Source organism: Sorex fumeus, unplaced genomic scaffold, assembly GCF_029834395.1.
Source record: "Sorex fumeus unplaced genomic scaffold, SorFum_2.1 ptg000043l, whole genome shotgun sequence".
In the NCBI taxonomy this organism is placed as follows: domain Eukaryota; kingdom Metazoa; phylum Chordata; class Mammalia; order Eulipotyphla; family Soricidae; genus Sorex; species Sorex fumeus.
Window position 1 is genome coordinate 6,542,877 of NW_026606100.1, and position 15,764 is coordinate 6,558,640.

Sequence of the window (15,764 nt, forward strand, 5' to 3'; positions counted from 1 at the left end):
CAGACAATGAGATTATTAGTCAAGGGTTAATTCCCCCATCACTGGGTCAGTCAGCTAGCGCCAATAATTCATTCACTGCCAAGAACAAACCAGCTGTAGCAACTCATACTTAGGGAGTTGGCATTTTCAATGTTTTGAGAGTCACATCCTTCTTTCTGCCTTTAATAAGGCCATCACTAAGCACATCTGGAAACCAAAAGCTTAGATATTTATAACAGAACGTATCACAGTATATCAGAAAATAGCTCAAACAAAAGTCACGTTTCTCTCTCCAGTAAGTGTTTTTCTAGTACTCTCTCTCTCTCTCTCTCTCTCTCTCTCTCTCTCTCTCTCTCTCTCTCTCTCTCAAGGTTTATGTCAATATGTACACATACCCCACTTTCCCCCAAAGGGTTCTGACAAAAACCCAGCCTGGCTGTCTTGCCCCCACAAAATGCTGTCATTAGACTGCTTCTTTTGTGACCTTGCTGGCAGAACGAGACCACTGTTAAGTGCTTTCACAGTGCTTGAAGTCTGAACACCAGGCCGTGTTTGGGTAACCAACCTTCTTCTACAGAGACAGAAAAGCTGCCAGACCTTCCCCAGTGCCACCCCCTCGGGACAGGAGGTGGGCCCAGAGTGGGTGACCACAAACAAGCAGCGGAGAATGACAAGCAGCTTATGAGTCACTCAGAATCGCAGGAAAGCTCTTGCTTTAGCAGCTTTAAGTTACAAACACAAGAGTTGATACACGTACCTTCTTCACGGAAGCTCTATAAGAGCCAAAACATGGTCTTTGCCACATTAGAACTGTCATCAGAGGTACGGCTGTGCTGGGTCACTGTCAATCCGAATGCCAACGGAACTAGCTGGACTGTCTGTCCCCCACCAAACCTCGAAGGCCCCACCCAGTCCTGACGTGTGAGATGAGTCACTGACTCCTTGGCCCTAGATGTGGGGTGCAGGAGCACAGCATTGTCAGGAGCCAATTCCATGCTGTGAGCACTCTTGGGAGGGGCGATCACACACTAGGACACCCCTCATTTTCCCACTGTTCTCGTCAGGGGGCAGTGATGAGGACAAAGGTGTCTTGTGAATCAACTCCACTCCACTGCCCATGTACACAGCAAGTAAGATATCAGATCTCTTCATTGTGCTAGATCTAAGAAACAATCATGATAAAAATCAAATATTGCCCTAGGAAAAGGCCTCATTACTTAGTTAAAAAAGAAAAACAAAACAAAAAAATCAAATATTTCTAAGGATTTCAAGGCTGAGCTGAAACCCATTTCCTCGGCCCTTCTATCCCTCCAGGCCGGGCAGGGCTAGGGCACCCCTTCAGGCCTTTCCCACCTCTGCTGCACAGACCGGGGGATGGAATCCATCTGGTTCCTGCTGCCTTTGTGTGTATGTGCTTCATGTTGAAATCGTGTTGCCTTGTTGGGTGGCAACCAGAGAAATCAAACAGTTCAGGTAGGGACTTGGGTCCCCAGGCTTGTGGGCAGAGTGCACGGCAGTTACAACAAACACAGACCCACACTGGGCACGGCTGAGCGTGAAGGCAAGGGCACACTTCCACACTGGACTCAGGATGCTCATCCGGTGCACTAGGTCTGCTAGGAGGGAAAATCACCAGCCAGTGTAAAAAGCCCGCGTCTTCCCCTGGTGAGTCCATTACCTTTCACCAAGAAATGTTAACTATCAAACGAGTCCATTAACTGTGCCGCTGAGGGTGAAACCATCCAGTTAGCATAAACACTATCATTTGCATAGCGTGGACACCCACTGTTAGTGCCATCGGCTCTCGTGTGTGGTACAGGACTCTCTTCAGGCCAGTTCGGGTCTGACATGCCTAAAAATGAAAACAGATCATTTGTTCTGCACTGAAGAACCACAACTTCATGTGCAGACAGTAAGGCCTTGGCAAAACTCCCTTTGAGGTTCAAACCAAACTTGTGTTTTCTGTGCCAATTACACAAATGGTTTCAGGCTCCAGGTTTCCAAATCAACTGTTCGATTTAGGGAATTAGTATGTGCAACTGTCACTTAGAGGAAACGACTGTGTTTGACTTATCTGATGAGTTTCAAACTCTCAAATCTGATTGTTATTCGTTGACCCATTTTAACTTTTGGTTAAGGCAGCAGAGTGCTCAGCACAGATGCTGTACAAAGAGGTTTACTGCAGCAGAGAGCATCTACAAAAAGTTCTCTAACAGAAAGAAGCCTATTCTACTCATCTTCTGTCTGAGTCTAACTGGGCGGAGAGGATCTTCCCAAACGAGGGCGCACGCAGGCAAGCCCTACAGCGCAGACAGGACAAATGGCGTGCAGTACTTAGACCCAAAGCCAGCCAGGAATAGCGACTCAGGAGGCATGCAAAAGGAACCAGGTCGGCTGAAAATTGCTTGCAATTCCAAGATTTCCAAATCACCAAGGAAGTTAGGAAACAGGAATAAATTTTCTTTTTCATGTATTTAATTGAAGACGAAGGAGTTTTGGCAAGAACCGTATTTACTGTCCATTGTGAACTGACAGCACCATGAACTATGTTTTTTCAAAAGCACTTGTTCCAGCTTATAGCACTGACTTCGTAAGTGACAACCATCCTGAAACACCATAATGAAAAGGATGCGAAAACAGCAGTTTGCTAGGACCAGGGGTGGGGTGGGGGGGTGGGGGGGACCATGGTGGGGAGGCACTCCTTGACAATGAACACATGACTGAGGCCAAGGCCGGGCTCTCTGGCAGCGGGGGGCCTCCAGGGGTCACTGCCTCTCTGGACAGCATCTGGTGGGCGATCCACTGGCTATGCCCTCTGTGTAGGCAGGATGTAGCTGGTTTCTCCTTTTATATTAAATGCCTCCTCAGACTGTGTAGATTTGTCCCCAGAATTAAGCTGAAAGGCCCATGACTGGAAACCCACCCCAGCAATGGCTTCTTCATCATTTTCTCACTATCCCCTGAGAGTTCTGCCCTGCTCTCTTTCTTCTGTTTACATCTTAAACAGCTGGGCAGTGAAGTGATTACACTTATTTTCACATCCTTTAAAAAACAAACACAAACACATACTTGTAAAAATGCCTGCATGTAAATGGATGCAAAGTCAGACATTTACAAATAGAAAGGTTCAGAGCAGACTTTGGTTTCATTCGGACCAGAAACATTCTTAGGAAGCTTTACAGAGAGTAAGGAGAGTGCAGAGAGAGGAACAACATGGCTAGAATCTAGTAAATGCATGTGAAATTCTACCATAGAGTTTGTTTTCAATCCACGTGGAAGGGAGGGCTCGAGGGAGGGGAGCATTATTACAGTCCACCAGGGGTGTCTCCTCCTCCGAGAGACCATCGTCATAAAGCAGGGAATCAGAAGGTGTGGATGCAGCCAGGTCCAAATAGTCCTGAAAGAGAAAGAAAGCTGGTCACCCCCTGACTGGGCCGCCCATGGACATGCCCTTGACCATCCATCTCAAAGCCGCCCTGGTTCCAGACCCCACTAAGCTGACCCCCTCTATACAAGCCCTTAGTGTCCCTTGTCCAAACCCAGCACTGAACCTCTACTTTGCATGGACCTACTCCAAGACCTTTCTTATTGCCTCCAGTAAATCGCTATCTTGGGAGCAGCAATTACATTACATTCTAGAGCTTTATGTTCTAGAGATTTCTCTGCAGCTCTGGGGACCAGCCTTTTTACTCACCCTTGGGGAAGCCTGACTCATGGGAGAATCAGGAGCCATCCCCACCTGCTGACACCTCTGCTCTTTTCTAAGGAGCTGTGCGCACAGACCCACCACTGCAGACCAACCACTGCGCTGGAACTTAGCATCTGGAACTGGGCTGTGTAACCAAATGTGCGGTTGCCAAGAAATGGGCACCCAACAAACCAACCGGACAAGGTTTCTGAGGGCCCGGTGGCCAAAAATAAACCTTAAACCAATCATGTCAAGAATCCCAGGTGTGAGGCCAGAAGGATAATACAGTGGGTAGGGCGTCTGCTTACATGAGGCTGACCCGGGTTCAATCCCTGGCATCCCATTTTGTCCCTTAAGCCTTCAAGGAGAGATCCCTGAGTGCAGAGTAAGGAGTCAGCCCTGAGTACCCCTTGCCCCTAGAAAAAGAAGTGTCCCAGGTAACCCCAGGTATTCACCTGTGGGGTGTGCTTTTTTGGGTTAAATGGGGTTATGTGTGGAAAAAAAATTAAGCAGTTCTCCTCTAGAACAGGAAATGAACAATTAGATGAACAATTAGAGCTTGTGGGTGTGGGTTTTTCACAGGATGCTTCTGCTTGTTCAGCTCCCAAACACAGTGAGTCCCGAGTGACTGCTACTTCTTACTGCCTGAGAGAATCATGTGAAGAGCAGTTACAGCGTTTTATGGCCAAGTCTCAGTACTGTTCTAGAAGGTTCTCTGGATTACTTTTGTTCAGGGCCATCAGCATTTACAGGACTCAGAAGCTTTTCCCAAATGCTACAGTGATGCTGGGTTTTATTACAAGTATCCTAGACCATGCATCTTGGTGTATGTGTGTGTGTGTGTGTGTGTGTGTGTGTGTGTGTGTGTGTAAGAAAGACTGTTCAGGAAAGGAAAGGCGCCCAATGTTAGGAGAAGCCAAAAGGAGTTGGACTGTGGTTCTGTGGTTGTCTTGTTGACTCACCTCCCCAGCATGAGACAGAATACGGAAAGGACCGCTGATGATAAATGTCAGTGGAAACTTGGTTGGCGTTCTCATTTACCTACAGAAGTGTAAGCAGGAGACTCCAGGCTGAAACTAACCTCCCCGACATGTTCTGTCTGGCCCACACTGGGCAATTTTTTAAGGGGAAGCCACCCCTGGCTGTACTCAAGGCTTACTCTTGGTTCTGTGCTCAGAGATCACTCCTGGTGGGGTTTGGGGAACCATATGAAGTGCTGGGGATCCCAGGTCAGCTGCATGTAAGGCAAGCTCCCTAGCTGCTGTACTATCGCTCTGGCCCCACACACTGCACTGGTGTTTTGAAATTTAAATAGAGTTGTAGCATAAAATTTGGGAAACTTGGCATCAGTGTCTTTTAAAATTCCCAAGGTCTGGCAAGCTGGTGCTTCTATCCCAGCTGCTTTTGGGCTGCAGCGAGGGGTCTTATTGTGGTGACAGCTCCCATAGGCCACACAGTCCACCACTTCCTGGTCCTTTCCTTTGCCCCACTGGGCTCCTCATAGATGTGAATTCAGGACACCCCCTCTACCCTGCTTTCTCCTGTTCCATGACTGACAGTGCAGTTGTGGTGGTCTTTGGACTATCTCCCTCCTGCACCTGTCTGTGATGAGTGCTTTCTAATGTCAAGCTGAGAATCCTCATGATTTGGAAAATACCAGGGGATTGGGATCAATAAGGGTGGGTTGCTGCTGGCCCGGAAAAATGCGGGCCCGTCTTTCCCTACACAGTCTCACTCTACCCCTGTGGGACTGGGGACTTCTCAGACCTGAGCTGAGATGGGAATCCCCCTGCCACCAGGTTCAGTGGTCGTGGGTGAGCAGCCCTGCCAGAGCTCAGGGTACTCACTCGGCTCTTCACCATCATCTTCTCTAGGTCTTTGCTAATGTCAGCAAACACAGGTCTCTTGTCTGGTTCCTGCTTCCAACACTGCAACATGAGACCGTACCTGGGGACGAAGCAGAGATGGGAGTGATAATGCCCCAGGGACCAACATGCCACCTCCATGCCAGTGCTGTGTCCAGAGTAACAGAGGGGCATCTGTTCCCAAATTCTAACACTATTTCTGGGGCTGACATCCTGCTCTGAGCTGAGTCACAGTCTGAGGGTTCACTTGGGGCCCAGGGCACCAGGGGCTGTGTTCCAGCAGGCTGTACACCTCCCTTCTTTGGAGACATTTATTCTCACTTCTCTTTCAGAGACAGTGGGAAACAGCCCACAGGATGCTGTGCCCACAACAACAGCAGCTGAACAGGAAATGCAGGTGCTTTAAGGCTTGATGGAAGATGAATGGGGCATGGAGACCAATGCACTTGTGCCGATTATGCCTGTCTGCCACTAGTAAATCATATACATGAGGACCAGTAGAAATTACTTGGTGGGGGGTGGAGGTGGGGGAGGTTAGAGAACCAAATACCTTTTGTGTGTGTGTGTGGGGGGGAGGATTTGTGTCACACCCAGCAGTACCTGGGGCTTACTCCTGGTTCTGTGCTCAGGGGTAACTTCTGGCAGTATGTGCAGTGCCGGGGATCCAAATAGGATGGCCACATTCCAGATAGGTGCCTTACCCGCTAATAAAAGCCCAGGCTCCCCTAGCCCCTGTCTTGGCACTCCCTGATCTACATAAACTGTGATTCAATCCGAATGACCTGCCTTTCCCCTCAGGATCCTTCCGGGGACAGATCACTGTGCACACCAGCTGCTTCCTCAATATGAAGCGGCTCTTGTTTTTTGTTGTTGTTATTGCTTTTTGGCCCCACACGGTGGGGCTTGGGGCTTGCTCTGACTGTGCTCAGGGATCACTCCTGCTGGGTTCAGGGGGCAGCGTGTGTTGTCAGAGATCAAACCCAGTTAGCCATGTGTGAGGTGAGTGGCCTCCCTGCTGTATTGTCTCTCTGGCCCCCTTTTCACATTGTTACCCCCTATCCCTGAACCCTGGATCCCACTGCCCTTTGACCCTGTAAGTGCCCTAGGGAGCAGAGTCCTCCCCACCCCAGATGGGATTCCCAGTATCCTCTGACTTCTGCCTTACTCCTGACCCACCTCCCAGCTCCCCTTGCACCGACCCTCAGGTTGTGCAGGGCCAGAAGGGCTGAGCAGGGCCACCACCCCCTTCGCACCCAGCCTTCCTAGGTCCCCGGGCTTGCTCACATCTCCTCGCTGCAGTTGTCAGGTCGCTCCATCCGGTAGCCCGTCTTCAGAAGGTTGAAGAGCCTCTCCGGAGGGATCCCAGGGTATGGGTTGCCCCCCAGGGTCACAATCTCCCACAGCAGAACCCCGAAGGACCACCTGCGGGAGAAAGAACACCTGTGAGGTGCTGTGCCCGGTCTGCGGTGCCCACCCTACAGCAGCCACTGACCCGGCAGGCCCCAGCGCCAAAGGAGGGCCCAGGGTCTCACTGACAGCCAAGAGGTGTGGAATGGAGGAGGTGTCAGCATCCGGCCAGCCTGTCCCCACCTAATTGAGCCCAGAGTTGGGGCCTGAGCTCACCCTCCACAGTTACAAGAGTCTGGCCCTGAGGTGAGGTGTGGAAGCCTCACAGCTAAGCGCAGCGACATGGCCAGGGGACCCTAGACGAGGGCATGGGGCTCCTTGCACAACTCCCTCACTCCTCCTGTGCACTTGGGACATTTCATAAAATCTCCAGAGAGATAGCAGGTAAGGTGCTTGCCTTGCATATGGCTGATCTGCGTTCAAAGCCTGAGCACAGTAAAGCCAGGAGTAAGCTCTGACTAGCACTGGGTGTGGCTCCAAACCAAACCAAACCAAACCAAACCAAACCAAATCAAAATAAAATAAAATCTCCTAAGAAAATAAACACTGCCTTGGTAAAAATACCTGGCTGTAAGGGGAAAATTTATAGAGAAGTGGAAATAACTATTACAAACTAGCATGATTGTAGGAATCCACTTAATAAAAAGAATGATACCTTCAAACCACTAAAAACACTAGTAAATCATATACATGAGGACCAGTAATAATTACTTGATGGAGGGTGGGGGAGGTTAGAGAATCAAGTACCTTTTTTTTTGGGGGGGGGGGGAAGGATTTGTGTCACACCCAGAAGTACCCGGGGCTTACTCCTGGCTTTGTGCTCAGGGATAACTTCTGGCAGTACGTGCAGTGCTGGGGATCCAACTAGGAAGGCCACGTTCCAGATAGGTGCCTTACCTGCTAATAAAAGTCACTAAAAAGACTAATAAGTGAGATCCAGCCCCATAGTGACTTTTATTAGTTTCTTCATTACACTTTTCTCTGCATTTTCCAATCGTCCTACCGTGAACTTTGGTAACCAGAAAATAGGTGATGAAAACAGTTTCAGAATTAACTTTTCACGGCCCACTTGATTCAAGAGACGCATGTCTGCAGGCACTTAAAAACAAGTCGGCAGCAGTCCTGGGAGTGATCGCGTCTTACTCATGTTGTCTCCCATCTCTGAGAAGTTTGGGGCTCAATCAAGGTCACCCCTGCCAGGTACGGAGGGACCAGTGCAGGGGAACCTGCTCACAGATGGGACTGTCTGAGGGAGCCTGTGTGCCACAAGAGCCCAGAGAGGAGAGGGCAATGGAGAGCATGAGAAGGAGAGAGAGGAGGTAAGGTGGGCAGGGAGGGGGCGTTGCAGTTACCCCTCACAGTGCCATAAACTCCATGCCTGACTCGAGCCATTCTCGAATGAAGAACTTATACCCTCTCAGCTTGGGTGCCTTGAGGATGGCTGGCATGCTCCAGAAGGCATGTGGAGCGCCAATGTTCTCTAGTCAAGATGCCCTGTCAGCCCCACCACACACCCTCCAGCCTAGAAACCAGCAGTGCCCACACTTACACATCACTCTGGGTGGTGTAGATATGATCGAAGAGGGACTCGATCGCCATCCATTTAACTGGAATCCGGCCCTAGAGAGGGAATGCAAGGAGGCTGTGTAGGTCACCCTGACACTCTGGGAACAGGGGTGGGGGTGGTTGCAGGGTGTGGAGGGTGTGGAGGAAGGCAGGGTCTGGGGGGATGCTGGGTGATGTCACCCAGGGTGCTCTGGATCACAGAACCGCAGCCTGCTCAGAGAAGCTGCTTCACTCTCCAACCTGGCGCTGGCCTGGCCTCCTCTGCCCAAGATGCCCTGTCGAGGAGGATAGCAGGCCGAGCCCCGACAGGACACCTACAGGAAGCCCACAGGATGACAGAGAAGAAACTCCGGGACTGATACACGTTCTAGGTCATAGGAGCACCCTGAAATGCGCTACCCAACAGTGGGGCCACACACGCACCATCGAGCAAGATGGGCCCTGGTTTCTGAGGATGAACGGATTCAGGGGAAGGGATTCGAGGGACACAATGTCCAGCCTTTTCATATTGGGGATTTCTGTCAAACTAACACATTATAGGCTCTTCGGAGCAACCTGTGTCACTGTTCGGTGGGCTGCGCATGGTTTACTCCTTTCTTTTCATGCCCAGGCCTGTGGTTCAGCTTCCATGAGCCAGACCCCATCAGCAAGGCTGGGGTCAGACCTCACACCTGCTTTCCCAGGCGCCAGGAGAAACCCCTAGGTCAATAACTAAGTTTTCCAGCACAAGTCAATTTTGAAAGACTGGGCATACTGGTTTCCAATGCAAGCTGCATGCCAATTCCTTTTTCTTAAAAATCCTCCCTTAGCATTTGTGTCCTGAGCAGCATGACTTGGGCACGGCCGACCCTGCAGACTGCACTCACGGGGCAGGACCTAGGCTCGGGTGTCTGTGCTTCGCCTGTCCATGGACCCTGAACACAGGGTGATTTTGGAGGAATGGTGCATGCAGGGAAAGGCTCTGCCCATCCCCCCTTTCGGGCAGGGAATGGCCCCCTCCATGTTCTTTCAGCAATTCTCAGATGTGCCACGAGCACAGAAGCGGGGAAAAAATGAAAGATCCCCTCCACACAATGGGCATCCTCTGCCTCTCTGAGCAAAACTGAAGTGGATATAACTGCACTCTCTCTCCTCTTTTGAGCTGGTCTGCTCTGAATGCCAGGCAGAGAACACCCCAGGGGCTGGCCCTGCCTGCTCTGTGTGGGTCCTCTGCAGGACAGGGCTGAGAACAACCAAACCCAGAGGGTCAAACCCCACGGCAGGGAGCCAGGGCTTTCCAGATCTGGGGTCTCACCCCCCACTTGCTTCAGAGACCTGGAGAAAGTTTTCAAGACCCCTATCTGCACCCCATCTAAAGGGTCTCCCCCTGTGCTTTCTATACACTCCCAGAAAACCCTCAGGGGCAAAGTGGTTCATTCCTTTTTATAAAGAACGCCCGCCAAGCTCAGGTTATTTCTCTACTCTTCTTTAAATAGAGAGCTTACATCACACAGAGAGGGAGCAGTGACCTTTCCTGCAGTAGAAGCAAGAGGAACTAAGTGCAGAGAAGAGAAATGGCATTTCCAAGGGACTGGGTGACCTTCAGCAGGGATGTGGATTCAAAGCCAGAGAAGCTCCAGGGCCCCAGGGACCCAGTGGGAGTCTTTCTGAAAGGGGTGGATGTGGCATTTAGGGACAAGGGCTGAGTCTTAAACCAGGACGGGGTATCTCTGCGGGTCGAGAATGAGGAAGAGTTTGGAGGTGAGGGTTAAAAGTAGGTTAGAGCCTAACACTCTGCTTTACCTTCTCCAGATGTTCTAAGGGCCCTGTAGGATCCCTGACTCCTGTCAACCCCGCTCCCTACCACCCCAGTTGAGAATCTCTGGACCAGCACCCCAAAACCTGGTACCTTGCTCCTCTTGACATAGGAGTCCTCTTCATAGACGTCTCGGGACAGGCCAAAATCTGAAATCTTCATCTTCCGGCCCTCAGCGACCAGGACGTTCCTGGCCGCCAGGTCCCGATGAACGAGCTGTGAGGAAGACAGCGTCGGGAGCTCACAAACCTGGGACCCCATGGCAGGTGGCAGAGGGAGGAGGGGTGACCCGGGAATGGGGTGGGGGCTAGGCTGGGCCACTGCTCACCTTCATCTCGGCCAGGTACTGCATGCCCCGAGAGATCTGCCAGGCAAAAGAGATGAGGTCGCCCATGGTCAGCGCCCGCTCATCCGGGTTGTCCAGGTAGCTGGAGTTGCGGCTGCCCCGGCTGCCCCCGCTGCTGCTGCCGCCCACGTAGCCTGGCCCCGCTTTGCGGCTCTCCCGGAGGAAGCCCCGCAGGGAGCCGTACTTAGCGTACTCCACGATGAGGAGGAGCGGCCCTGCGGGTGGACATGGGCCCAGAGATCAGGCCAGCTCTGAGCCATAGACAGACACTGGCTGGCTTCCATGCCCCCTACTGGCAGCCGCGCAGACAGACAGAGCCTGCTTCTCCGCCCGCCCCGGCTGCAGAAGTAGCTGCTTTGTGGGGCAGCTGTGCATGACTGTTTCCCGGAGGGGGAGGAAGGCGAGGGGGTGGTCCAAGGCAAGAGACCTCAGCACTCTGCTGCTCTGGGAGGCACCCCTGGCCGCTAGGACATAGCGCCTTATTTGGGCGCAGTGCTGGGGATGGTTGGGGGTCACTGGCAGCAACACTCGGCCAATGGGCTTGAGGCTCAATGCTAGAGCCCAAGGCTGCAGTGCCACTTGTGGAGCTGGAGCTGGAGCTGGAGACCATCTGGGTTGCTGAGGGCTTCTAGGTCTACACCCAGAAATGCTCAGGAGACCAAGTGGTACCAGGCATCAGGTGCACGCAAGGCACGATGCTGCACTTTCCCATCATGCCTTGCTACTCCTCAGTCTGGCTGCAGGCAGAGGTTCTGGGTCTGCACTCAGCTGCCTGCCTGCTGCTGTCTGCCTTAGGTATAGTCCCGAGTCCTGCAGGGGCTGACCGTCATCTCTGCTGTCCTCTCTGTGGCCTCCTAGTATCTCAGCCACACACAGACACACACGCAGAGGAGCAGTGGATTTGGAAGTCACCAGCCCAGGCTGAGTCCTCACAGAAGGAATGATGGCAATGCCTTGGCCTTGCAGGGCTGAGACCAGGGTCACCTGGGTGCCTTGGCATACCTAATTCATTTCTGGGGTTTCTTGTCTTGGGGACTCTCTGCCTGGAGTGCGTGCTGACAACTGGGTGCTACAGAGCAGCCCCAGCAGGCTCAGGGACACTACTCACTGTGAAGGGAGGGCCCTACAGCCCCTCACTATCCCCCCACCCCTGGCCCCCCACACAGCAGGATGCATTCTCTAGGCCAGAGAGCCCACACGTCCAGAAGGATGGAATACAGACTGGGAGAGAGGACAGGCCAAGAGACCACCAGGGCCAAAGCCAGGATTGCTAGGGGACTTCTAGGTTTACACCCAGAAAAGCTCAGGAGGCCAAGTGGTACCAGATATCAGGTGCATGCAAGGCATGACCCCGCACACTGCCATCATGCCTTGCTATTCCCTCGGACCGGCTGCAGGCAGAGGGCCTGGCTCTGCACACACCAGCCACCTGTCCACTGCTGTTGTCTGCCCAAGGTATAGTCCTGAATCTGTATTCTGTCTGGGAAGTAGGAGAAATGGCAGCCTGGAGTCCCCTGTGCCCTGTGGCTTCTTGTTCCAACGGGCCTCACCGTCCTGGCTGCAGGCCCCGTAGAGCTTGATGACCTGGGGGTGGTTGACCTGCTTCAGGAGGTTGAATTCGGACAGCAGATCCCGCAGCTCGCTTGGGGAGGCGTTTTCTGAAATGCAGAGAGACAGCAGGATGTAGATGGGGCCTCCTCCCCCGAAACACCTTCAGGAGCCCTGTGGGGTCACAGGAGCCAGAACAGGGGCATGCACTGACCCTGTTACCTCTTTTCACAGATGCCCAAACCCAGCTTCATAAAAGGACCAATGGACACCCCCCCTCCCCGCCCCCTGCAATGCTCAGGCCTTCCCTTCTGTGGGGGTTTGATGGTGGTCTCTGCTGCCCCTGGGGAGAAAAAGCTCCAGGAGCAAACATTCACATGGGCGGGATTTTCCCGAGAGTGGCCTCCGTGGTATTCATTTCCTGCTACTACCCTCCTTCAAGACTGTGCTGAAATGGCCCCATGAATCCTCCTGGGAAGGTGAGGGGCTTCCCCAAGGACCATGCACCCCACAGTACAGGGGTGAAGGGAAGGAGAAGGGAGGCCCAGTGGACTTCACGGGAGGTAAGTGTCCAGTGTCCCGGGCAGGTAGCACCATGGCTCTGGCCAGTGGCTGGGTATGGAGCTGCTGCCTCTTCTGGGTCAGCTGTTCCACACTTGTCCCTGGCTGTGCCACATCATCTTCCCTGGCCACACACATGCCCCAGAGTACAAGAACATCTGGGAGCCGGGTGGGCTAGGACCTCAAAGCCCACACACAGATGACAGGGGCCAGGGTCATATGGTGTCATGGTCCTGGAGAGACCCATTTTGGGCCTGGGGAAGCACCCAGAGCACCCCTTTCCCCAATCGCTACACTGGGGCCTGTGAATCCTGGCTCTCTGGTCACCAGCACTGTAACTGGGCTTGGTCCCTTGGGTCCCAAACACAGGGTCCCTGGGAGAGGGTCACCTGCCAAGACTGCAGAGAACTGCGCTGTGTGTGCGGTCCCCTCAGGACCAAACTCGGGTACGACCACTCCACAGCATGTGGCAGGCTCTCTGCAGGCTGCTGGGGAGTGGGCAGGATGGGGGCCACCCTGATGGGGGTGGGGGTGGGTGGGGGCTGGGTAGGGACTTTCTCCTACCAGGCCCCTGGCAGAAGCTGCTCAAGAGGAAAGTATGGCCAGACTGGGGTGGGGAAAGCTGTCAGCTGAAATTCAAAGACCTTCACATTTTAAAAAACCCTCAGATCTTTACCCATCCTTGGTGCAGGAGCAGCACCATTCTAGAACCTTCCAATGGAAGAAAGTCTTTACCCTTTTTCTCTAGGGACCACCCAGTCCAGGACATCCATGCTGGGGACAATGGTTCCCAAGAAGGACAATGGTCCCCAAGATTCACAAGGGGAGAGGGGCCACTTAGGAGGCCACAGGCCGACCAGTACCTTGGGGAGGGGGGCCAAGAGGGCTTACTCCACCCCTCCCCCGGGGAACCTGCAGGCATGTCAGTACCCCTGGGGCACATCCCTGAAGGTACCTTTCAGCATCTTCACGGCCACTGTGGTGTAGCCCGCTTTGCCTTTCAGCCGGAAGGCCGTTGCCTGGACCACTTTCCCAAATTCGCCTTCTCCCAGTGTTTTCCCAAGAATTAAGTTCTTCCGGGGGAATTCCCACTTTGGATCCTCCTACATTGGGGAGTGAGAAGTGAGGGGGAAAAAATTCTAAGGGTGAGAGGGAAGGCAGACAGGAAGAGTCTCCCTGGAGAGGCTCTGGTAGACAGACCTGAGCTTACTAGGGGTATGGGGAGTCTGGAGCGATGGCAGACAAGCAATGGCACTGGACTACCTTTTCACGCCTGCAACCCAATGATAAGAGGGAGGAAATGTAGATGGGGAAAGGGGGTTAGAGAGGAAGGAACAACGTCTTCATGGATGAGACACCAGGAACCCACAGAGAGGGGAAGAAGAGCTACATAAGGTGACAGAAGGTGACCCTGGGGCCCTGGGGACGGTGTGATGCAGGCTGTGATTCGGAGCTGTGTGTCAATGGGGAGCTGTGCTGGTCCAGGGAGCAGCTCAGCTGGGCCAGGCCAGGGCGGCTTCCTGCTGGAGAGCTGTGGCATGTGGACACGTCTGTGGGCACGGCTGCAGAGCTGTGTGGCTGCGTGTCTCGGCCCAGCACCAGCTTCCCACCTGACAGCCAGCAGACAGCCAAGGGACGGGGTAAAAGGGCAGAGAGTCCCAATGCTGGGGGACTTGAGGCCAGCAAATGAGGCCTGTGGCTACTGGTCTGGCCCTCTCTCTCGGGAGGAGACGGACAGCATGGGCCCAAGCGAGACACCTGCTCGGGAGTCACAGTTCAGCCTTGGGGAGTCTCGCAACTGTGGTGCTTACTGGAACTGGACCGAGGAGCCAGGTGCCTCGCCACAGCTAGCCTGCTGCTTCCCTGGGTCCTAGCCACAGGGTGGAAGAGACAATACAATGGGCAGAAAGTGCCTGCCTTGCATGTGACCAACCCTAGTTTGATCCCTGGCACCACTTCTGGTCCCCTGAGTCCTGCCAGGTGTGGCCCAAAGTGAAGAAAAAAAGAGTTCAATTATTAGGGCCAGAGAGAATACAATGGGCAGGTGTTTGCCTTGCACACGGCCATCCAGGTTCAATCCCTGGCACCCCAGGTGGCTCCCTGAGTGATTTCTGAGTGTAGAGCTCTGAGCACCGTTGAGTGTGGCCATCCCCTCTCCCCTCCCACACACAAAAAACAACCAAAAAACTGTGTTCTAGCCATGCTCAGGGACTATATTCAATTATGATGCTTCCTGCCTCCAGTGAGAGCTGACAACCCCCAGTGCAAAAGCATGTAGGGGACATAATTTTTACTGACAGCACCTGTAGGATGAACTTCTTCTACCTCCCGGCATCCACCTGTGACTATGGTGGAAACTGGCCCTGACCGAAGTCCAAAACAGAGTTTCCCTTTGCTCTCCTCTGCTCTATACTCCTGGGAAATATCTGGGGAGGGATCAGAGGGATAATTGATGGAGCAGCAAAACATGGAGCAGCTGGGAAAGTGGGGACTGTGGAATCGCCCTCCAGAAGAGAAAGAGCAGATCCTGCCCGCCTCCACTCAGATCCCAGCAGCCCCTTGGTACTGACCTTCCAACAGGAACCCCACTGCTCCCCACTGCCCTGGCTTCTACCTGTGTTGGCACCACACCTCCAACCAATTTTAGCAGGCACAAAAGCGTCAGAGAGTATATAAAGCAGCAGGCACCATAGTAACCGGGCTCCACATCCAAACATTTTCATAAGAAAAATGTAAGAAACTAGTGAAGGAACTCAAGCACAAAAAGGGATGATTTTTAAAATATGAGAGGAATCATAAAAAAAGAATGACAAATCAAGAGAACACCATAAAAAAACCAATTAAGATGGCAACAAATATTTAACTTTCAAAAATTACAATGTCAATGGTCTTCATTTTCTAATTAAGAGGGTAGTTGAGATGAGCAGATTTTAAAAAATCCAACTTTTTGCTATGCAGAAAAAAATATGTCTTGGAGTCTAAGAGAAACAGAGGCTCAAATTTAAAGGT

At 52.7% G+C, this 15,764-nt stretch overlaps 1 protein-coding gene across 1 annotated transcript in view; it reads right to left on the reverse strand.

The window, feature by feature from the left end:
• Positions 1-1,230: 1,230 nt before the first annotated feature.
• Positions 1,231-15,764, reverse strand: part of RET (ret proto-oncogene) — a 53,546-nt gene continuing 39,012 nt past the window's right edge. The window contains exons 12-20 of the mRNA XM_056120614.1: positions 13,711-13,858; positions 12,197-12,304; positions 10,629-10,861; positions 10,394-10,516; positions 8,489-8,559; positions 6,817-6,954; positions 5,515-5,614; positions 3,229-3,376; positions 1,231-1,831 (exon numbers count right to left, since the gene is read on the reverse strand). Of these exons, the coding sequence (XP_055976589.1) occupies positions 1,674-1,831; positions 3,229-3,376; positions 5,515-5,614; positions 6,817-6,954; positions 8,489-8,559; positions 10,394-10,516; positions 10,629-10,861; positions 12,197-12,304; positions 13,711-13,858 (1,227 nt within the window). The 3' untranslated portion in view covers positions 1,231-1,673. The remainder of the gene's footprint in view (positions 1,832-3,228; positions 3,377-5,514; positions 5,615-6,816; positions 6,955-8,488; positions 8,560-10,393; positions 10,517-10,628; positions 10,862-12,196; positions 12,305-13,710; positions 13,859-15,764) is intronic.